The following is a 23,213-nucleotide window of genomic DNA, read 5'->3' as shown; positions in this document are numbered from 1 at the left end:
TGAGGAAGTCTTTTGTTTACTCCTTCACTTTTGAAGGATAACTCCATTGGACACAAAATTTTAGGTCAGTGTGTTTTTCTTTCAATACTTTAAATATTTTACCCTGGTCTCTTCTTGCTTGTATGGTTTCTGGTAAAAAGCCTGCTATAATTATTATCGTTATTCTTGTACAGCTTAGCAAATTTTCCCCCTTTGGCTTCTTTCAAGATTTTCTCTTTGTTTTTGGCTTTCTCTAGATTGAATATGGTAATATTGCATACCTGGTTGTTTGTGTATTGGTTTTGTTCTTGTTTTGGGTATTTATCCTGCTTGGTGTTCTTTAAGCTTCCGGGATTTGGGGCTTGCTGCAGGTTGTTAATTTTGGTAAATTCTTGGCCATTATTACTTAGGACATTTCTTTTGCTCTGTTCTCTCTTCTGGTATTCCAGTTATGCATATTTTGCACATTTTAAATTTCCCCCACAGTCCTTGGACTTTTAAAAACATTCTTTTGTTTTGCATTTCCTTTTTTTTTTTTAAGATTTTATTTATTCATGAGAGACATACACAGAGAGAGAGGCAGAGACACAGGCAGAGGGAGAAGCAGGCTCCATGCAGGGAGCCCAGTGTGGAACTCAATCCCAGGACCCCAGGATCATGCTCTGAGCCAAGGCAAATGCTCAACCACTTGAGCCACCCAGGCATCCCTCATTTTGCATTTTCATTGAGGAAGTTTCTATTGACATACTTTCAAGCTCTTTGATTCTAGGACCATGTTGTCTACTGATGAGCCCATCAAGGCATATTCTACCTTTCTCTTACACTATTTTGGATTTCTAGCATTTTCTTCTTTCTTTCTTAGAGTTTCCACATTTTTTTTAAAGATTTATTTATTTATTCATGAGAGATACACAGAGAGAGGCAAAGACATAGGCAGAGGGAGAAGAAGGCTCCTCGCAAGGAGCCTGATGTGGGACTCGATCCCAGATCCTAGGATCTGCCTGAGCTGAAGGCAGACACTCAACTGCTGAGCCACCCAGGCAGGTGTCCCTCAACTGAGGGCAGTTTTATTTTATTTTATTTTTATTTTTTTATTTTTTTTTGATACTGAAGGCAGTTTTAAACTAGCACGTCCTCCCTGAGCTTTAGCTGTTTTTAGCCTGTGGCCTAAACTCAAGAGAATTTGAGAGAATGAAACCAGAATCTCCCACATGGCCTGTTAAATGAGAGAAAGACCAAACTTCTTGATCAATATACTTCACGGCCCCAAAACAAAATCAATCAGTCACATAAATTCTAAAGAAGACTCAGAAGGAAGAAAGCAGGTGGGAAAGCAGGAGCAACAGAGGAGATAATATGTTTTCTTTCTCCATTGTCTTTCATGATTATGGTCCATTGTTGATTCACAATAACTGGTGTTATTTTATGGGGCTCTACCTGTCTTTCCAGGTCCAATTAGGAAAATACCACCTTGATATTACAAGGAAGGTATTTTGAACTGTAAACCTTTCCAACCATGTATTTAAAAAAAAAAAAAAAAAGTAACCATTACCAGAGAAGTCAGATCCCATCCCAAAGTATGTTTAACCTATTAGCTTCTGTATCAGGATCCCATATGAGACATGGTCCCTAATGGGCATGAGGCTCAAGTCCCCTCTACCCATTACAAGAAGCTCATGAAAACTGAAGCCCAGAATTTACTCTGTACCTGTCTCAGCAACACTGTAGGCACTCAGGTAATTCTTTCCCTTGCTAAGAGCAATGGGAAAGGTTTGCATCCAAATCACTTCCAAAAAACGGAGTGAGCATAAACTTGGGGAAGGAAGGAGAAGGAAAGGGAACAATGTTTAAAATATCACCAGGGGCAGCCCGGGTGGCTCAGCAGTTTAGCACCGCCTTCAGCCCAGGGCCTGATCCTGGAGACCCAGGATCGAGTCCCATGTCAGGCTCCCTGCATGGAGCCTGCTTCTCCCTCTGCCTGTGTCTCTGCTTCTCTCTCTCTCAGCCTGTGTCTCTGCTTCTTTCTCCCTCTGCCTGTGTCTCTCATGAATAAATAAGTAAAATATTTGAAAAAAAATATCACCAAAGATAATAGGGGTGTCTGGGTGGCTCAGTCGGTTAAGTATCTTCGGCTTAGGTCATGATCCTAAGGTCCTGGGATTGAGCCCCACATCAAGTTCCCTGTTCAGGGGGAGTCTGCTTCTCCCTCTCCCCCTTTCCGCTGTCTCTCTCTCTCATACTCTCAAATGAATAAATAAAATATTAAAAAAATATATCACCAAAGGTTATAGATACACAAAGAATTTCATTATTGAAGGGAATAATGGATTTATTAGAAGGGAAAGGGGAAACCAAAACTAACTCTAATAGATTTACCCAAATTTCTGTAAAAAAAGAAAAAAGAGACAACACTAAAAACATATTGTCCTCTGAACTTATCCTCTATATAAATCCTGAAAAGCATTTTTTTTAAAGAAAATATAACACAGAAAGTATAAGAGTATGTCATAATAAAGGAAAGTATTATTTCATGAAAAGTCTGTTCAGATAAATGGACATTTATATATATAGGTATACTGGATCATGATATAAAATACATTTTTTTTACTAAAGGTTGCACTCAAAAAAGCGGGAGAACTCCTCTACAACATCCCAATTTAGGTAGGGTTTCAGATTAGAGAGACATTAACAAACACCACAAAACCCAATAAGTCAGTAATAGATTTGAGGACAAACTATTCAGAGAAATGTCATTAGTTTATTATCATTTTAGGTCTGAGAAATTTTCCCACACCAACATAAAATAATCTCATGGGCGTGGATAAAAGGTATTCATTAAGTCATTCAACAGATATTTACTGAGCAGCTATTATATACTGTGTACTATTTTTGGTGCTAGTGATATATATCAGTGAGTAAATCAGGAAAGAAAAAGACAAAACAAAACTCCTGACTAACAAGGTTGTCCTGGTGAAAAGCCAAGAAAGATTCCCTCCTGGTTCTGGCATGGAAACAGAAAGAGTAACCACTATAAAATATGCTGAATGTTTTCCACAACAAGGGCCTACTCTCTAGGGAAAAAGACTTCAGCCAGTGCTTTATCCTAACTAGAGGGAGAAAATTTCCCTGAATGGGGCCCTTCTAGTCTTCCTGTCTCACCTAAGGGGGAAAAAACAGTTAATAAACACTTGTGAAGGTCATAACGCATGGACACAGACCCATTAAGAGACTGAGATTTTTTGGTGAGATTTTATTTATTTATTTGAGGGAGAGAGAATGCACAAGAGAGCCCAAGCAGTGGAGAGGGAGAAGCAGCCTGCCCATTGAGTGGGGCTTGATCCCAGGACCCCAGGATCATGACCTGAGCCACTCAGACACCCCCAGGGTTTTGGCGTTTTGAGATTTATTTATTCATTATAGAGGGAGGTACAGAGAGAGGAGAGATGCTGAGCATGGAGCCTGACACAGACAGAGCTCAATCTCACGACCATGAAATCACGACCTGAGCCAAAATCAAGAGCCAAAACTTAACTAGAAGTGCCACCCAGGCACCCCTAAAAGATTGAGATTTAATGATAAGACTACAAAATGCTCTCCCTCCCCTATACTTTCCCACCATATCATGGGTCCAGTATAACACTGGATTATAGCTGGAAGAGCTGAAAGGTGCATACTTTATTTAAGAAGGGGTTCTTAGAGAAGACCAGAGATAACAGGGAGACCAAAACAAGGACTCTAGACAAATTTGAAGTGTCTGGTACTTACAGCAATTGTTTTGTTTGGTCTTGTTTTAAGTAGGCTCTATACCCAGTATGGAGCCCAGCATGGGGCTTGAATTCACCACCCTGAGATGAAATTAAGAGTCAGATGCTTAACCGACTGAGCTACGCAAGTGCCCCAACTGTTAGAGCAATTGTTAAACACAAATCAATTCCTAGCCAGATTAACATAAAACCCCATGCTAAAGGCCTGTTCACCTCAGTTCCTATTACCCAATACATCATTTCTGGCTTTCAATAAAAAATTATAAGTAATGCTAACAGGTACCTGGGTGGCTCAGTCGGTTGAATGTCTGACTCTTGGTTTCAGCTCATGTCATGATCCCACGGTCATGCGATCAAGCCCCATATAGGGCACTGCACCCAGCAGTGAGTCTGCTTTGGACTCTGTCTCTCCCTTTCCCTCTGTCCCTCCCCACTCCTCATGTGTGTGCTTTCTCTCTCTCTGTAGAATAAACAATTATATAACATTTTTTTTTTTTAAATCATGCTAAAAGAAAAGCAATGTGAAAAAACAAAGCAAGCCTCAGAACCAGTCTCAGAGATGACACAGATGTGCACAGGGAATTTAAAATAACTATGGACTGGGACGCCTGGGTGGCTCAGTGGTTAAGCGTCTGCCTTTGGATCAGGGCGTGATCTTGAGGACCCGGGATCGAGTCCTACATCGGGCTCCCTGCATGGAGTCTATTTCTCCCTCTGCCTGTGTCTCTGCCTCTCTGTGTCCCTCATGAATAAATATCTTTAAAAAACAAAACAACAACAAAAAACTACCCTCAGTTGAGTTGCCTTAGGAAAGAGAGTCCCAATAGATGTAAAGATTTTTAAAATACTCTTTTAAAGTCTATAAATGATGTATTTCTTGCTTGTAGTGCTTTAACCTCTGTTACAGAAAGCTCTGAGGCTTAATTTATAATCATTAATTTTTCCTTCATTATTCAAGATGCGATCTTTCTCCCCCCTTAACAGTATTGTTAAATTATGAGAAAGATCAAACATGTAAAATAGTTCGGAGAATAAGATAACAAACAGTTATAAAAACCACCATCTGGGTTTAATGAATATTAACATTTTGCCATATTTGCTTCAGAACTTTTTCTTTAAAAGACAAAATGTTTTAGTTACATTGAAGTTCCCTTGGCCTCTCTCCTTACTCTATTTCCTCTGTTCTCTTCTGTGCTACCTCAGAGGTAGCTCCTGTTCTCACCTTGGTGTGGTTACTTCTCAGCCACTTATACTTTTATTCCATTGACGTTTGGCCACAGCAATATATACAGCAGTTGTATATACAAATATATACAACCACAGCAATATTACAATATATTATATACAATATAATATATATACAATTATATATATATATATACAATACATATACAATTCTGTGTAAGTTTAAGCATATGTGGATGGTGTCATAGTGCTCTTAGGTTTTCACTTGCTCTTTTTTTTCTTTTAGCATTATAACTTGGGATTTATACTTGGAGATCGAATTTATATATTTCAACTATTATATAGCATCCCATTTTATAAAAATATCACGGTTTATACATTCCTCCATTGATGGACATTTGGGTTGTTTACAAATTTTTGCTATTATAAACATTGTCGTGATGAACATCTTTGAACATGGCTTCTTTAGCCTGTGTTGGAAGATGTTTCCCTTGGCGAATACCTAGGAGTGGACTCCTGGCAGGTGCAGTGTATGCATCTTTAACTCTCCAGAGATTGTCAGGTACTGTCTGATTTGTCCCCAGACATGTATAAAGCTACTCACCAACACTTTTTTTGGTCAGACTTCTAATCTGCTTATCTGCTGGGCAGAAAGAGAGAGTTGATCTTTTTATGGTTTTACATTTAGTCTATTGTAAAACATTTAGTCTAGAGAGTCAAAACATCATCATTTTAAATTTCAGGAAATGATGTTCAAATTCACTCATTCATCATTCACTCATTTATGGAGGTCTTATAAAGAGCCAGGCATTGTTTTAGACAGCAGGGCTACAGGGCTAACAGATGGGACACACATCTCAGCCCTTGTGAATCTTACATTCCACGGGAAGGAGAGAGATGATAAATACAATAAACCAATACAAGTCATGTAAGTGATAAATGCTAGGGAGGAAAAGTAAAAGGAAGGATGGGTCCAAATGTATGTGGAAAGGGTAATAAGGTGGTCCAGGAACACCTCTTAAGAAAGTGACATTTGAGGGCAGCCCCGGTGGTGCAGCAGTTTAGCGCTGCCTTCAACCCAGGGCATGATCCTGGAGACCTGGGATCGAGTCCCATGTCGGGCTCCCTGCATGGAGCCTGCTTCTCTCTGTGCCTCTCTCTGTGTCTCTTACCAATAAATAAATAAAAATCTTAAAAAAAAAAAAAAGAAAGTGACATTTGAGTAAATGCCTGAGATAGTGAGGGAATAAACCATATATATGGTTAACCGAGGAAAGATCATTCTAGATGGAAGGGGTAGAAGTCTAATAGGGGAGCATGTCTGGCATGTTCAACGAATGAAGGCTTGTGTAGCTTCAGGGGAGGGAGTAAATGGGGAGAAAAAAAGTGAGGTCAGAGAGGAGTGTGGACTGTATCACTCAAGATGTCCATTTTAAGGACTTTGACTTTTATTCTGAGGTAGACTGGAAGCCACTGAATGGTTTTGAATAGCAGTGTGTTATAATCTGACACACATATTTAAAGAAATCAGTCTGCTGAGTGTAGAGATTAGATTGAAGGGGCGGAGGGGTCTGAGCAGAAGAAATGATAATCTGGGTAAGAGATCACAGGGCTTCGGACCAAGACAGTGACAATAGAGATGGAGAGAAATGTTTGAACTCAGGAATATTTTAAATGTAGAGCCAAAAGAGTGTGTATGTGTGTGTGTGTGTGTGTGTGTGTGTGTGTGTAATATATAGGGACGCCTGGGTGGCCCAGCGGTTGAATGCCTGCCTTCAGCCCCAGGGTGCAATCCTGGAGTCCCAGGATGGAGTCCCGCATCAGGTTCCCTGCATGGAGCCTGCTTCTCCCTCTGCCTGTGTCTCTGCTCTCTCTCTCTCTCTCTCTCTCTCTTTGTGTCTCTCATGAATAAATAAATAAATATAAAATATTTAAATTTAAAATATTATTTATTTATATCCTATATATATACATTAAAGATTTATTTGTTTTATTTTAGAGAGAGAGAGCATGGTGGGGAGTGGTAGTGGGAGAGGGAAAGAATCTCAAACAGGCTACCTGCTGAGCAAGGAGCCCAACATAGGCTTGATCTTACTACCTGGAGATCATGACCTGAGCCAAAATCAAGAGTTCAAATGACTGAGCCACCCAGGTGCCCCCAACCAACAAGATTTATTGACAGATTGTATGTGGGGTATGGGAGGGAAAGGAGAAGCAGGGATGAGCCCCAGAATTTTGGCCTGAGCCACTGGTTAGAAAGAGTTGTCATTAACCAAGATGCTGAAGGCTAAGGAGCATTTTTGAGAGGGAATATCAGATCAATTTTGTGAATAGACAAAGAAGGTCTGAGGTTCAAGGGTGAAGTTTGTACTGGATACACCAATTTGGGATTGTCAGCAAATGGATGGTATTTGAAGCCATGTGGCCAGATGAAATAACTAGAAGATATGCAAAGTCTAAGTTGTAGGACGCTTTGATGGTTAGAGGTTGAAGAAGAAAGAGGGAGCCTGTGAAGAAGCTGAGAAGGAGCAGCCTGAGAGGCAGGGGGAACATCAGGCAGGTGTGATGTCCTGGAAGCCAATGGAAGAAAGCATTTCAAGGAAGAGAGCGATCAATCCGTCATGTCAGATGCTTTCAGAGTTTATGTAAGACAAGGACTGAGGATTCACTATTGGATTTAATAACACAGAGGTCTGGTCTTAAGAACTTGAATAATGTTCGTTTCAGTATCGTGTTCCGATATGCTTGCTAGAACTTTTCAGAGGTTTCCCTGTTGCTCTATATGTAAGATTGAAGTAAAATGCCTGTTCAAGACTACTTAAGAAAAAAACTAGTCACTTACAATTTTTATTTTATTTTTATTTTTTTTAAGATTTATTTATTTATGATAGACATAGAGAGAGAGAGAGAGAAAGGCAGAGACACAGGAGGAGGGAGAAGCAGGCTCCATGCTGGGAGTCTGACGTGGCACTTGATCCTGGGACTCCAGGATCGCGCCCTGGGCCAAAGGCAGGCGCCAAACCGCTGAGCCACCTGGGGATCCCCTATAATTTTTTTAAAAAGATTTTATTTATTTATTCATGAGAGACACACAGAGAGAGGGAGAGGGAGAAGTAGACTCCATGCAGGGAGCCCGACAGGGGACTCTATCCTGGGTCTCCAGGATCAGGCCCTGGGCCGAAGGTGGTGCTAAGCCGCTGAGCCACCTGGGCTGCCCCAGTTACAATTTTTTTAGACTGGATATGCCTTCTAAATAAGGCACACTTTTGTTTTGGCTAAACTCTTGTAGTATGAAATTATTTGACTTTAGCTATGGAAAATGTCAAAATCAATGTGACTTCATGGTAGCTATGTTTCATCCTCCTGTAAAGGGCTTCCATCCTTAGAGTCATGTGGGGACTTAACCATGTTTTAAGGCTGAACAACTCTTCAGAATAGGAAGTTGGAGGAGAGATTAGAAATTAAGTAGAGTGAAAGAAAGTATTAATGATGGTGAATAGAGTAGGACTTAGTGTTTTTATTTTTATTTTTTAAAAATATTTTATTTATTTATTCATGAGAGACACAGAGAGAGAGAGGCAGAGACACAGGCAGAGGGAGAAGCAGGCTCCATGCAAGGAGCCCGACATGGGACTCGATCCCAGGTCTCCAGGATCACACCCTGAGCTGAAAGCGGTGCTAAACCACTGAGCCACCCGAGCTGCCCTTTCTTAGTGTTTTTAGAATATCAGTTCTCAGATGGGATCCTTTGACCTCTGGTGGCCTCTTGAGACTTGAAGATCAAAACTATTTTTGTAATAATTTATTTGCCTTTTTCCCTGTGATCATATTTGCCCTGGTGATGCAAAAGCTAAGGTGAGTAAAACTGTTGTTGCCATAGTTTGATTCAGGGCAGTGCCACAAATCTGAGCTGTTGTCATTGTATTCCTCACCACAGCACACTCAGTAAAAAGAGAACAAAAAGCCAGTTTCACTTAAGAATGTGCTAGATGAAACAGTGAAAATGATTAATTTTATTAAGCCTTGACTCTTGTACATGTCTTTTTAAATATTCTGCATGATGAAATGGGAAATATGCCTAAGGCAGGCACTTCTGCATACTGAAATAATGATTGTCTTGAGAAAAAGCACTTGTGTGAGTTTTGAATTGAGAGCTGAATTGCTTTTTTATGAAATACTCTTTTTGCTTAAAAAAAAAAAACGAACAAACTGCAGTTACTAGATTTGGGTATTTGGCAGACACTCTCTTCAAGATGAATGAAGTGAGCCTGTCACTTGAAGGAAAACAACTGACAGTATTTGTTGCCAATGATAAAATATGAGTTTTTAAAGTGAAAATCAGAATTTTGGGAAAAAAAAAGAATTTTGGAATACATATCTGCCACTAAGAACTTGACAGTTTCCCAATGCTTAAAGATCTGTTTGAGAAGATCAGTGGTGACATTCACAAATGTGCTTTTTTTTGTCAACATTTGGAGTATCTGCATAGCTCAGTGAACCAATATTTTTCAGATGACAAAGGATAATGTCACAAAATTGTATATGAGTAAAAGATCTATTCAAAACGCAAGGCTTCTGGCCAAGATGAGTGACCTGGATGCCTGATGGCTAATGATGTCAAGAATAGGCTCATTGGCCATTTGTATATCTTTTTATTTATTATTTACTTATTTATTTCTTTTTATTTATTGTACAGAGAGAGTATGCACACAAGACTGGGGGGGGGGGCAGAGGGAGAGGGGGAGAGAGAGAGGATCCCAAGCAGGTTCTATACCCAGTGTGGAGCCCGACTCAGGGCTTGATCTCACAACCCTGAGATCATGACCTGAGCCTAAGTCTACAGTCCGTTGCTTACTCAACTGAGCCACCCAGGCACCCCTCTGTGTATATCCTTTGTTGATTTATGAAACTGGTTTTTTTTTTAACTGTTGAATCATGACTTTCTTTTTGAGAGTGTTATATTAGGCTCTCTCCTGTAAATGGTGACGTCCTGCACCCTTCCTAGTTGAGCAGAGACCCATGTAGGCTCAGGAGTCATTATAAGACAGACAGGCTCCACCCCGACAGAAGTTGCTTGGATGTTTATATTTTCTTGGTTCATCTCTTTCAACTCAAATATGAAAGTTGGGTGCAGTTCTTTAATTTCTTTCCAGGTATCCTCTAAACCTACTGCTGTTCATCTTGCAGTTTTCTGGTGATGACATGGCATCTGCTAGCTCCAGCCGGCCGGGAGTGGCCCTGCCTTTTGAGAAGTCTCAGCTGACTTTGAAAGGTGAGTGGCACCATGTGAAATGTTTACTATTTGAGGCCCAGCCCAATCTATGAGGAAAAGGCAGGGGTATGCCCACCTGGGTGTGAGAGCCAAACACTGTGAAACAGCTTAGGAATGTGAACTATTTATTCTCATAGGGTGACCATGTTGTAACTAGAATTCTATTTTCTTTTTCTTTCTTTCTTCCTTTTTTTTAAAGATTTTATTTATTTATTCATGAGAGAGAGAGAGAGAGAGAGAGGCAGAGACACAGGCAGAGGGAGAAGCAGGCTCCATGCAGGGAATCTGACGTGGGACTCGATCCTGGGTCTCCAGGATCACACCCCAGGCTGAAGGTGGCACTAAACTGCTGGGCCACCAGGGCTGCCCTATAGCTAGAATTCCTTTTTTTTTTTTTTTAAAGATTTATTTATTTATTTATTTATTTATTTATTTATTTATTTATTTATTTATGATAGACAGAGAGAGAGAGAGGCAGAGACACAGGAGGAGGGAGAAGCAGGCTCCATGCCAGGAGCCTGATGTGGGACTCAATCCCGAGACTGCAGGATCGTGCCCTGGGCCAAAAGCAGGCACCAAACTGCTGAGCCACCCAGGGATCCCCTGTAGCTAGAATTCTTAAAGAAGAACGATAAAAGGAACTTTTGGTAAAAATTGTTGAAAATGGTGATTCTGTGATGCCCAGAACGCTTTCCTATCGATACTCATTCCCTAGGTTAATCTCATCCAACATCATGACTTTATTTATTTGAGAGAGCGAACACACACAGTGGGGAAGGGCAGAGGGAGAGAGAAACTTTGACAGGCTCGTGCTTAGCAGAAGCCCAGCTACCTGATCTCAGGACCTGAGCTGAAATCCAGAGTCAGATACTTAACTGGCCACACCATGCAGGTGCCCCCCAACCTCATGGCTTTAAATGCCACCAATAATAAGGTCACTACTGCCAAAATTATGTCTCTAGCCTGGGCCTTCCATTGATAGATTTCCAGATTTTGTATCTCTAGTAGCCCAGTTGTCATTCCACTTGAATGTTTAGTAGCCATGTAAGCTCCTGGTTTTCCTTCATCATATCCTACGCTCAGCCAGCTGTGAACCTGGCCATGTCTGTCTGTCTTCGGAATGCAACTGTCGTTCAACCTCTTCTCACCACCCCCACCATCCCATGAGCTGCCTTCATCTCTACCCTCGATGAAGGCAGTAGTCTCCCTGCTTCTGTCCTTTGCCCTACCTCATTCTGTGGGTCACATAGCAGGCATGTCAAGGGCTTAAATATGTTGACAACTGGCTCTGCATCTCACCCAGTAAAAGCTAAAGGTCCCACATGATGGGACCCCACCCATCACTCCCATTTCTCATTTCCTGTTACTCTTCTACTAGACCCTGCTGTAGCCACATGGGCCTCTTTGCTCTTCAGGGACTATACTGGGCACACTCCCACCTCTGAGCCTTTGCACTTGCTGTTCCCTTCGAGTGGAATGCTTTGGGGCCAGATGACTACCTGGTTTGCTTCCTTACTCTCTTTAGGTCTTTACTCAAAAGTCACCCTCTTCAGCCAGGCCTCCTTGATCCCCCTGTAGCCTCCCCCACACCCCACTTCCTCATGTCTGTCCCCTTCACTACTTTATATTTGTCTTCTTAGGCTTGTCACCATTTAACACAGCACACATATGTATTTTTTAAGATTATTTGAGAGAGAGAGAGAGAGAGAGAGAGAGAGAGAAACTGCACAAGTTGGGGATGGAGCAGAGAGAGAGACGAGCAGACTGAGCCCAATGCAGAGCCCGACTAGGGGCTCAACTTCATGACCCTGAAAGCACAATCTGAGCCAAAAATCAGGAGTTGGAGGCTCTAGTGACTGAGCCACCCAGGCGTCCCAACACAGTACATATTTTTATGTACTTCCTTTATTGACTGTCTCCTTCAGTAGAATTTAAACACAAAAATAGGAATTTTTCTCTATTTTCGTTACTTTTGAAAACCCAGTGACACAGAATAGTACTGGACACATAGTGGGCTGTCAGTGAATATTCCTTGAATGACAGGTTGCTTTGGTGGCCTTAGCTCTGCAGAGGAGTCATGGAACTGAGAGATGCTTGGGGAACAGTGCTGAGTATCAGAGCTCAGATACACGGTCGTTTGGAGGCAAAATTGTCTCATTATTTTTAAATTAAATTAGATTTAATTTATTTTTAGTTTATTTTTTAAAAAAATTACTTGTTTTTATTGAAGTTCGATTTGCCAACATATAGTATAACAACCAGTGCTCATCCCATCAAGTGCTCTCCTCAGTGCCCATCACCCAGTCACCCCAACCCCCTGCCTGCTTCCTCTTCTGCAACCCTTTGTGTCTCGTCATTTTTAAAATTATGATTTCTGAAATATAAATGTTACTCATTTCTTTTATCTGTTTATCAGCCTTAAGATTGTTTCCTTCCCTCCAGCTCCTCAGTGCTCGTCCTTGGAGGAAACTAATATACCAGTTTCTTTTCTTTCTTTCTTTTTCTTTTTTATTTATTTATTTATTTATTTATTTATTTATTTATTTATGATAGTCACAGAGAGAGAGAAAGAGAGAGAGAGAGAGGCAGAGACACAGGCAGAGGGAGAAGCAGGCTCCATGCAGGGAGCCCAACATGGGACTTGATTCGGGACTCCAGGATCACACGCTGGGCCAAAGGCAGGCGCTAAACCACTGAGCCACCCAGGGATCCTCAATATATCAGTTTCTTGTGTGTCCCTTCCAAGATACATCAAAGGGGATATGATTGTGTAATCTTGAAAGCCAGGTTGCTTCCCTTGGAAGGAATACCCTTCTAGCGGTGCAGGACAGTGCCTGTTTCCCCACATCTTTACCAACACAGTGTATTGTCAGATATTTATTTATTTATTTATTTATTTATTTATTTATTTATTTATTATCTTTGCCAGTCTGATTGGTAAAAATAACTTTTTCAGCAGTTTTAGTTCATATTTCTTTAATTATAAATTATGTTTAACATCCTATGTTTCAGGGAAATTTGGATTTCCTTTTCTGTGAATTGTGTGTTCATATTCTCTGCTGGTTTCTTACTGACTTTTATTTATTTATTTTAAAGATTTTATTTATTTATTCATGAGAGACACAAAGAGAGAGGCAGACGGAGAAGCAGGCTCCCCACAGGGAGCCAGATGTGGGACTTGATCTCCGGACCCAGGATCATGCCCTGAGCCGAAGGCAAATGCTCAACCCCTGAGCCGCTCAGGCGTCCCTCTTACTGACTTTTAAAAAAATGGTGTTGATACATTTTAATCATCTTTGTTCATGTCTCATGTTGCTCTAATCCTCTTGATGAGGGAGAAGTATTAGAGTGAACTTGATAGGGTTTTGAATTTGGGACTTTAGGTTTTACTACTTGCCTAATAATTAGCAAGTCTAGGATAAAACAGAAGCCTGTCCATAGAATCTAGTGACATAATGAAGTCCCTGTTTGGGGCCATAGTGTTCAGGAACACATTTGACTTGTAAAGATTTCTCTGTTTGCCTTTCCTCAATGTGAATTTTTACTAGTGTGGAAAGAGCTAACTTGATAATACAGGTGCCTCTGATTACATAGACGTTTAACCTAGAGAGATCCTTTCATACCGTTGAAGAAAATAGTAGGGAGAGAGGGAAAGAGAGAAATAACAAAATAAATGGTGTGGCTGGTTCCTCCTCTCACGTGTTTCACTGAGAGAGCCTGTCGTGTATTTTGGGAGATGTGACCATGCTGCTCCCTTTCTTTGTCTCAATTTCCTTCTACCTCTCTGTAATGCACTCCTAGAGTTTTAAAATACACTTTTACTTATTTTTTTAAAAAAGATTTTATTTATTTATTCATGAGAGACAAAGAGAGAGGGAGGCAGATACAGAGGGAGAGGCAGGCTCCCCATGGAGCAGGGAGCCTGACCCGGGGCTCAATCCTAGGACTCTGGAATCATGACTTGAGCTAAAAGCAGAGGCTTAACTGACTGAGCCACTTGTTGCCTTAAAATACACTTTTAAAATGCAGCAAGGCCCTTAAACATAAGTGAGCTGTTTTATCTGATACTTAAGAAGCACTGAGAAACTCATCACTGAAAACCAGCCCAACAAAGCAAAAACTGGTGGGAACCTATTGAAAGACAGTCTATCAGATTCTATTCTGTGCCTTCCTAAGAGCTTTTCAAGGGTATAACTTTGGCCATGTGTGATTTTTTTTTTTTGCCTTATTTATTAACTTTAAAAGCTAAATTCTATGTGAAGATATGAAATTGGCATTTTTATTTCATCAAACAGTAAATAAACTTTCCAGAAAAACCTGCTTGTATGTTGAGGCCTTTATTTTGGCTTGTGTTTTAAGAACAAGAAACTTTCAAAATATCAGAAAAATACAGAATTTGGTGCATTCTGTGAGACAGCTGGTGGAAGTCTTTAAAAGTCACTGTCAAGGAAAAAGAAGGGAGAGCATTCTAGATTTTAAAAGATTAAGGAGCCAGCAGCCAAATGCAATTTGCTCGTCTTGATTGGATCCTGAGTTTGAGGAAAAGCAGCTCTTAACAAATATATTTGAAACAATTGGGGAAATTTTAATATGTAATGAATATCAAATGATAGAGGTAGTGATTAAATTTTTTTCAGGTAGTGGTGTGGTTAGGTGGGAGAGTGTCTCTTCTTTTCTTTTTTAAAATAGACTCCATGCCCAATGTGGAAAGTAACTTGGGCCTTGAGCTCACATGAACCTGAGATTAAGTTCTCTCTTTCTCTTTCTTTCCTTTCTTTTTTTCTTTCTTTTCTTTTTTCTTTTCTTTTCTTTTTCAAGTAAACTCTATGCCCAGCTTGGGGCTCAAACTCACAACTACAAGATGAAGAGTTGCATGCTTTACAGCTGAGCCAGCTGGGAGCCCCTCCTTATTTTGTTTTTTTAATTGAAGTGTAATTAACATACAGTGTTGTGTTAATTTCAAGTGTACAATGTATAGAATGTCCTTATTCTTAAGGGTTGTATTCTGGAAGTATTTAATGTTCATTGGTCACAGTGTCTACAACCTTCAAATAAATAACCAAAAAAACGTTTGCAGGTATGTGCATGACTATGCACATATATAGACATAGATACCATATATCTGTATCCTGTGCTATCCATTAAGATAGCCACTATAGCCACACAGAACTATTTATGTTAAGATTAAAATTAGATTAAATTTGAAATTTAAATCCTCAGTCATACTAGTCATATTCCAAGTGTTCAGTAGCCACATATATCATGGCAATGCATTGGATTACACTGGCATAGAACTTTTCCTTATCACAGAAGTTCTCTATTAAATAGCAATGATACTGACATACAGATAGGAAAAAAAGAAAAACCCCAACAAAACAAATGTGGTGAGGTGCCTAGCTGGCCTGGTCAGTAGAGAGCACATGACTCTTGATCTTGGGGTTGTGAGTTTAAGCCCCACATTGGGCATAGAGATTCCTTGAAAGAAAGAAAGAAAGAAAGAAAGAAAGAAAGAAAGAAAGAAAGAAAGAAAGAAAGAAAGAACCTATTTAAGAAAGAAAAAAAGAAAAAGAAAAAAAGAAAAAAGTCTTTTTTTTTTAAAGCAAATGTGGCAAAATGATAGTTGCTGCAGAGTATACAGTTATTTATTGTCTTATTCTTTAACCTTTTCTGTAGATTGGAGACTTCAAAGTAAAACTATCAAGTGTGATGTGTAATCCTAGATTGGGTTCTGGACCTTTCTTTTCACTTTTGCTATAATGGACATTAATAGCACATTCAACAAACTTTTAAATAAGGTCTGTACATTAGATCATCGTTTTAAAGGATGTTAAATTCCTCCATGCTAATGATTATACTATGGTATTACAGAAAATGTCTTTGTTCTTAGAAATATACACTGAAGTATTTAGAAGAAAAGGGGCACAGAATCTAAAACTCTCAAAGTTTCAGGAACAAGTGTGTAGGTGTATCAGAGAGAGAAAGAGAATAGGAAAGCAAATATAGTAGCAAGTTAATATTTGGTGACCCTTAGGTGAAGAGCTTATAGGAATTCTTTGTATTTTTGTTGCAACTTTCCTAAACATCTGAAATTATGTAAAAATAAAAAAGAAAGTAAAAATACTAGAAAAAAATCGAACCCCTAAGCAAATGAGAAAACCTTGGAAAAAGCTAGAAGAACAAAGGAAACATGATAGAGTTCCAAGAATTGGCCTGAGAGCTCCCTGATTTGGGGTATGTTATTTCACCTCTCTGGTCCTTAATGGGCCCAACTATTAAATGAAGGGTTTGAACTTGTTGATTTTTTTTTTAATTTTAAAAAAATATTTATTTATTATTTATTATTTTTCAAATATTTATTTATTTATTATTTATGATAGACATAGAGAGAGAGAGAGGCAGAGACACAGGAGGAGGGAGAAGCAGGCTCCATGCCAGCACCCCGACGCGGGACTCGATCCCGGGACTCCAGGGATCGCGCCCTGGCACCAAAACACTGAGCCACCCAGGGAGATCCCCTGTTTTTTTTTTTTTTTTTTAATTTAAATTCAATTAATTAGCATATAGTTATTATTAGTTTCAGAGGTAGAGTTCAGTGATTCATCAGTCTTATATAATACCCAGTGCTCATCACATCGCATGCGCTCCTTAGGAACTTGTTGATTTCAAAGAAACTGTCTATGGAAATGATAGGGCTATAATTATAACTAGTCAGCCCCCACTCTCCAACCCTTTTTGAGTCCGTGTGCAGAGCTATTCCCACACCACCAGGTGGCCTCAGTTAACCTTGGTCTCTGTGAAAGGTATTTCAGTTTTCTACTCTGGACCACATTTTGCACCACCACAACCTGTTTCTCCTAGTACCGTCCCTTATTCGTTTTGAATCATAGCCACAACCTTTGCTGCTACTGTTCTTTGACTTGCTCTCTACTGTTCTTTTGAGCCGGGAAAAGACAGGTATTGCTAAAAGAATCCAGAGGTAGGTTTGTCCTTTGTCAAGTTGTTAACCCTTACAGGACTCTCACCTTTCAGAAGGGCCTGGGAGGGAGAGGTTTGCTCAGTTTTGCTTCCTGGGTAATAAATGCCAGTCACATGCTGTCATTTGGGGCATGGGTTGGAGGCTGTCTTAGGTGTACTCCATCCCAGAGACCTGGAGTTTCCACCATGGCTAATGCATGCTATAAGAGATGATTACCTGACCCTGGGTACATGCTTGGTGAGCTCGGTTTGCCGGTACCAAATAAACATCAGAAATGCTGCCACATGAAGGATACAAATAGAACAGGAAATGCAGATGGCTGACAAGCACATGGAAAACATACTCAGATTCACTAGTAATGGAAGAACGGCAATAGAATAAGCAAAACCTGGTAATGACGTATAGCATGGTGTGGAGTCGGGTTGCCTGGGTGCACATCCTGGTTTGAAGCTCCCTAGCTCTGTCACCTGGGGCAATGACTTAACTTCCCTAAGCCTGCTTCCTCTTGGATGAAATGAGGGTGATGGTATATTCCTTGCTTCATGGATTTGTTTTAAGGATGTCATTAGATAATGTGTGCATAGCCTAGTGTCATAAGTGCTCTTTAAGTCTTACTTAATTTGTATGATTTCTTTTTTTACCTCTGATTGCAAATAGTGAAAAAATGTTATACTCTGCATGGTGGGGGTGAAATGGATATATTGGCATCTACATGGGTTTATCTTTTTTTGCAAAGGAATTAAGCAGTTTGAAGAACTTTAAAAGAACATTCATATCATTGGGAGGAATACTCACGACTGCATGCAAATGTATATATTCATGATGATTTTCCCAGAGTGAAAAGTTGGAAGCAATTATTCAGCACTGAAAGAATAGTTAACTAAATTATGGCACGCCTATACTATTGGCTCATATTGCAGCCATTTCAAATTGATTCTTGGGAGGAGAAGATTCTTAAAGAATTGGGGGCATAAAAGATGAGAGTCTGGAAACTCTGGATTTGCCAACATCTTAATGATAATTATCCCAGTATTTTCAGGTGAGGAGTGCTTTTTTTTTTCTTATGCCTCATATTTTTAAGATATCCTCACATTTTAAAAAAAGTAATTTTTTTTAGGATCAGAAAAATTCCAAAACTTATTTTTTAGAAGAAACAACAAAAAAGAGTGAGAACCTCTGCCACAGGGGGGCAGCTGGGAGCCCTGGGACTCATTTTTTACTTTTCCTTCCTTTCCTGTCCAGTGGTGTCAGCAAAGCCCAAGGTGCATAATCGTCAACCTCGAATAAACTCATTTGTGGAGGTGGCAGTGGATGGACTCCCCAGTGAGACCAAGAAGACTGGGAAGCGAATCGGGAGCTCCGAGCTTCTCTGGAATGAGATCATCATCTTGTAAGAGAAAGTCCTTTCTCTTTGCAGTAACACGGGGGAAAGAGAGAAGGTGTTCCAAGAGGGTTGCGGGGGAACAGGTTTCCTGTGACGCCCCTAACTCTTCTGCCTTTGGTACCCAAGGGACCTCTTTTCAGGTGTTTTTACATCATTGAGCTCACAGAGCGTTCATTATTAGCTAGATGGTTACAGGGTCAGCTTGGTGGGGGAAAGAGTACACACGTGAGTGTCTTCCTGTTTGAAGCTTCTCCCTCCCTCCAAGATGTCAGCAGTAGGTTTATCTGTTTTCTCCTAAGTTGTGAGAGACCAGTATGCTCGGATTTGATCAATCAAGTATCTGTTTTCCAGGAATGTCACAGCCCAGAGTCATTTAGATTTGAAGGTCTGGAGCTGCCATACTTTGAGAAATGAACTGCTAGGCACAGCCTCTGTCAACCTCTCTAATGTCCTGAAGAACAATGGAGGCAAAAGTACGTATGATGAAGGGGTGGCGGATGCGATTCGTTTGTGGGGGTGGGGAGAAGAATTGGAAGGCTTGGATTTCTCTAACACAGCATGGATAGACCTGGTGATGCAGTTTCCTCCAGGCCCAGGGGCCACAGGGGCCACAGGGACTGTTCCCCTTTTAGGAAGGCGAGAGCTCCTCTAGGTCTGCACTGTGGATTCAGCCTCCTTTGTCCCCGGGCCTACTGATGGGATGCGATGATAAGTCCCCTTGATCCTTTCTGATGTGTCCCTCTGCCTCTGCTCTTCTTTTCCTAATCCAGGAGGCATGTGACATATGGAATCACACTGTCCGATGCCTCCAGCCTAAATCATTACTTTCCTAGTCTGAGTCCTCGAGCAGAAGAAAGAAGCTGCGTGTGTGTGTGTGTGTGTGTGTGTGTTGTGTGTATAGGGGGGGGATGGTGTTACAAATAGTGCCTTGTGCTTAGTAGGCACTCCGTAAATGTTTACTGGATATTGGAATGTGATGGAAGCTCTGTCTTAATTATTCAGGGTGCCTCTGCTGCATGGAAATGTAAATCCTGACGTCTCTTTATGGTGCTTGTGGTCAGTAGCATAACCCGTGGCTGTGGTATCTGGACCCTCCCTCATAAAGCCTCTATTGAGAGCAGTACCATATGTGGTGAGGGAATGCCACGGAAAGAAAGGCTCCTTTTTCTCTTGATGTCTGCTGTCTAGAAAATATTTTCTGAAAGTGGATTTAACTTAAGAGAGGTGTGGGGGTGGGGAGCATTGGGTCCCAGGGTGAGTGCCGCCTTGATTCAAGAGTCTTTTCTTTCTGAGTCTGTCCTTTCTTTTTCTTTCTTTCTTCCTTTCTTCCTTCCTTCCTTTCTCTTTCTTTCTTTCTTTCTTTCTTTCTTTCTTTCTTTCTTTCTTTCTTTCTTTCTTTTTTTCTTTTCTTTTCTTTTCTTTTCTTTTCTTTTCTTTTCTTTTCTTTTCTTTTCTTTCTTTCTCTTTCAAGATTTTATTCATTTATTCATGAGAGATACACACAGAGAGAGAAGCAGAGACAGAGGGAGAAGTAGGCTCCACGCAGGGAGCCTGATGTGGGACTCGATCCTGGGACCCCAGGATCATGCCCTGAGCCAAAGGCAGATGCTCAACCACTGAGCCACCCAGGTGCCCCCTGAGCCTGTCCTTTCTGACAGGCCACTCAAGTGGTGTTTGGGGGCTCCTCTGGTCCTTCTGCTGGGCACACAGAGCTGTGGTGAACCCACTCCAGCTTTAGGAATTGTTTAAAATCAGGAATATGCCTCTATTTTAATTCTGTAAGGAAGTCCTTGATGGTTTATCTCCTCACTCTAATATGCCTTTTATAATTTGGTTATCAAGGAAGATTACATTTATTATGTCATTTGGAAATACACTTGTGGACATTCTCACATTAAGGTCAGCAACTAGTATGACTTTTTTTTCTCCTTTTTTTGTTCTGTCATCAGAATTTTGCTTTTGGTTATAAAAATAATTGTAGAAAACCTGGAAATTACACAGAACACAGACACACAAAGAAAATGAAATTCTGTAAACCACAGTACTTAGGGACAATTATTAACATTTTGATATGTATTTTTCTGAACTTCTTTTCCCTGTGTGCAAATATGAATATTTAGGATATCAATGAAACAAAATTGAGACTATACATAAACATATTATTTTGCAACATGCTTCCTTTTGAAATGTATTAATATATCTTCTTTTTACAGTGTGTTTATTATTTTTTTAGTAATCTCTACATGGGGATCTTGGAACTCAAACCTATGACCCCTAAATCAAGAGTCACCCACTCTTCTGACTGAACCAGCCAGGCGCCCCTAAATATATCTTTATTTACTTATTTATTTCTAATTGTGATAAAATGCACTTAACATAAAATTTCCCATCTTAACCATTTTTAAGTGTACAGTGTAGTGGCAATTAAGTACCTTCACATTGTTGTACCACCATTGCCACCATGCGTCTCCAGAACTTTAGACTCAAATTCTTTTATTTTTTAAAGATTTTATTTATTTATTCATGAGAGACAGAGAGAGAGGGAGGCAAAGGGAGAGGCAGGGTCCTCACAGAGCAGGGAGCCCGATGCAGGACTCGATCCCAGGACTGTGGGATCATGACCTGAGCTGAAGGCACACACTCAACCAACTGAGCCACCCAGGCACCCCTCAAATCATTTACCCATCAAATCACTCATTCAGTTTCTTCCCTCCACCTCTCTACCATTATGTTTTATCTCTATGCATCTGAGTAGATACCTCATTTAGATAGAATCATAAAATACTTGCCCCCCTTTTAAAAGGATTTTAATTATTTATTTAGAAAGAGAGTGGGTGCGGGGAGGGGCAGAGGAGGAGAGAGAGAATCTCAAGCAGGCTCTAGGTCTGACTCCCTTTTATACTTGGCTTGTTTTACTCAGCATTATGTCCATAGGGCACCTCCACATTGTGGCAGGATCAGAATCTCTTTCTTTTTAAGGCCAAATAATGTTCCCTTTTCTGTACATACACATTTTGTTTATCCATTCATCTGTCCAGGGATGCTTGGGTTGCTTGCACCATTTACTTATCGTGAATAATGCTGTTATGAAAGCGAGTGTATAAACACGTGTTCGAGTCCCTGCTTTTAGTTCTTTTGGGTTGAGTAGCCAAAGCAGAATTCCTGGATCATATGGTAAAACTATGTTTAATTTTTTTGAGGAACTACTATAGCTGCTACACCATAAAATATATTGAAATAGATTTTCAAGATTTTATTTTTTAAAGATTTTATTTACTCATGAGAGACACACACAGAGAAGCAGAGACACAGGCAGAGGGAGAAGCAGTCTCCATGCAGGGAGCCCAATGTGGGACTTGATCCTGGGTCTCCAGGATCATGCCCTGGGCCAAAGGCAGGTGCTAAACCGCTGAGCCACCCAGGGATCCCCTTGAAATAGCTTTTTTAAAAAAAGGTTTATTTATTTCAGAGAGAGAGAACATGAGTGGGAGGAGCAGAGGGAGACGGAGAGACCGTCTTACATATAGACTCCATGCTGAGTGTGGAGCCCGATGTGGGGCTTGATCTCACAACCCTGAGATCACACCTGAGCTAAAACCAAGAGTCGGATGCTTAACTGACTGAGCCACCCAGGCAACCCCCACAATATGTTGAAATAGCTTTAATTATCTTCCAAAGTGTAGTTTTTGATGACTGCCTGGTAGTAGTCTTTCAGATGGTTGTGTGATTTACATGGGGTAGTTTTTAGTATTTTATAGTCATAAATAATGCTATGGTAAACATACACTTTATCTTTATGTCTATTCGATAGTTCTGATAAATTATTCAAGATGGGTTTGCTGGATATAAGCATTTTTCATGTGTTTGTGGCATTGGACACATATTGCAAGATTACTGTCCAGAAAGGTTCTTCCAATTTACCCTCCCATCAGCAGTGGTCAAGATTGCTGGTTTCTATTGCTTCTTGGTCTTTATTGGATTCATTTATTAAAAAAAAAATGTGTGTGTGTATATACGTATATACATATATATGTATATATATGTGTGTATATATGTGTGTGTGTATATATATATATATATATACACACACACACATACCTATTTGATAATTGACATTATGCCAGATTCGCTTCATCTATTTTTTTGATTGTAGTCTTTCTAAGCAAATTACAGGTGTTTTAGTATTTTAGATTCTTCAGCATGTGTCTTATAAAGAAAGAAAAAGGATATATATATTTTTAATTTTATTTTGTTACCTAAATTAACCTGTTTATTATAGGCCAGTAATGTTTCAGATGGTGGAGCTTCCACTGATCTTTCAAGTCCTTCAAGCTTCTGATGGCTGCTGACTGTGGAAGCAGTGCTCTAGGTCTGAGCCCCACCAGGCACTGTTTCATGCAGAACCATAATCCCAGATCCCTACAGCTCGTCTTTTCATCTTGGTTTTGCCACAGACGGAGCAAGTGTGCTTGGCATGCTGACTTATTTCAGTCTTTTTCACCATTTTCCTGTGCGAGGCACCATGATGGGTCTCACATTTACCAACGATTCTGACTTTGGTGCGTTTAGCTATGTCAGCACAAACTAGACCTGAGCCCAGAGAGGAAGCAAAAAGGATATTATCTTATATAATTACTATTCCATTATCGCACC

General features: G+C 40.2%; 1 protein-coding gene across 4 annotated transcripts in view; it reads left to right on the top strand.

Annotated features, from left to right (window-relative positions):
- The window catches only part of WWP2 (WW domain containing E3 ubiquitin protein ligase 2), a 143,115-nt gene that overhangs the window by 14,252 nt on the left and 105,650 nt on the right, over nucleotides 1-23,213 (top strand). For 3 of the 4 annotated variants that reach the window (XM_072731606.1, XM_072731603.1, XM_072731604.1), the window contains 3 exons: nucleotides 10,116-10,200; nucleotides 18,419-18,566; nucleotides 18,912-19,033. In XM_072731606.1, coding sequence (XP_072587707.1) covers nucleotides 10,131-10,200; nucleotides 18,419-18,566; nucleotides 18,912-19,033 — 340 coding nt within the window. In that variant the 5' untranslated portion in view covers nucleotides 10,116-10,130. Of the gene's footprint in view, nucleotides 1-10,081; nucleotides 10,201-18,418; nucleotides 18,567-18,911; nucleotides 19,034-23,213 lie in introns of all 4 variants that reach the window. The other variant, XM_072731607.1, reaches the window with a different exon arrangement.

The sequence above is a fragment of the Vulpes vulpes genome, chromosome 12 (assembly GCF_048418805.1).
Source record: "Vulpes vulpes isolate BD-2025 chromosome 12, VulVul3, whole genome shotgun sequence".
NCBI classification, from domain to species: domain Eukaryota; kingdom Metazoa; phylum Chordata; class Mammalia; order Carnivora; family Canidae; genus Vulpes; species Vulpes vulpes.
The sequence above is the reverse complement of the archived record's forward strand: the minus strand, read 5'-3'. Positions and strand labels throughout refer to the sequence as shown.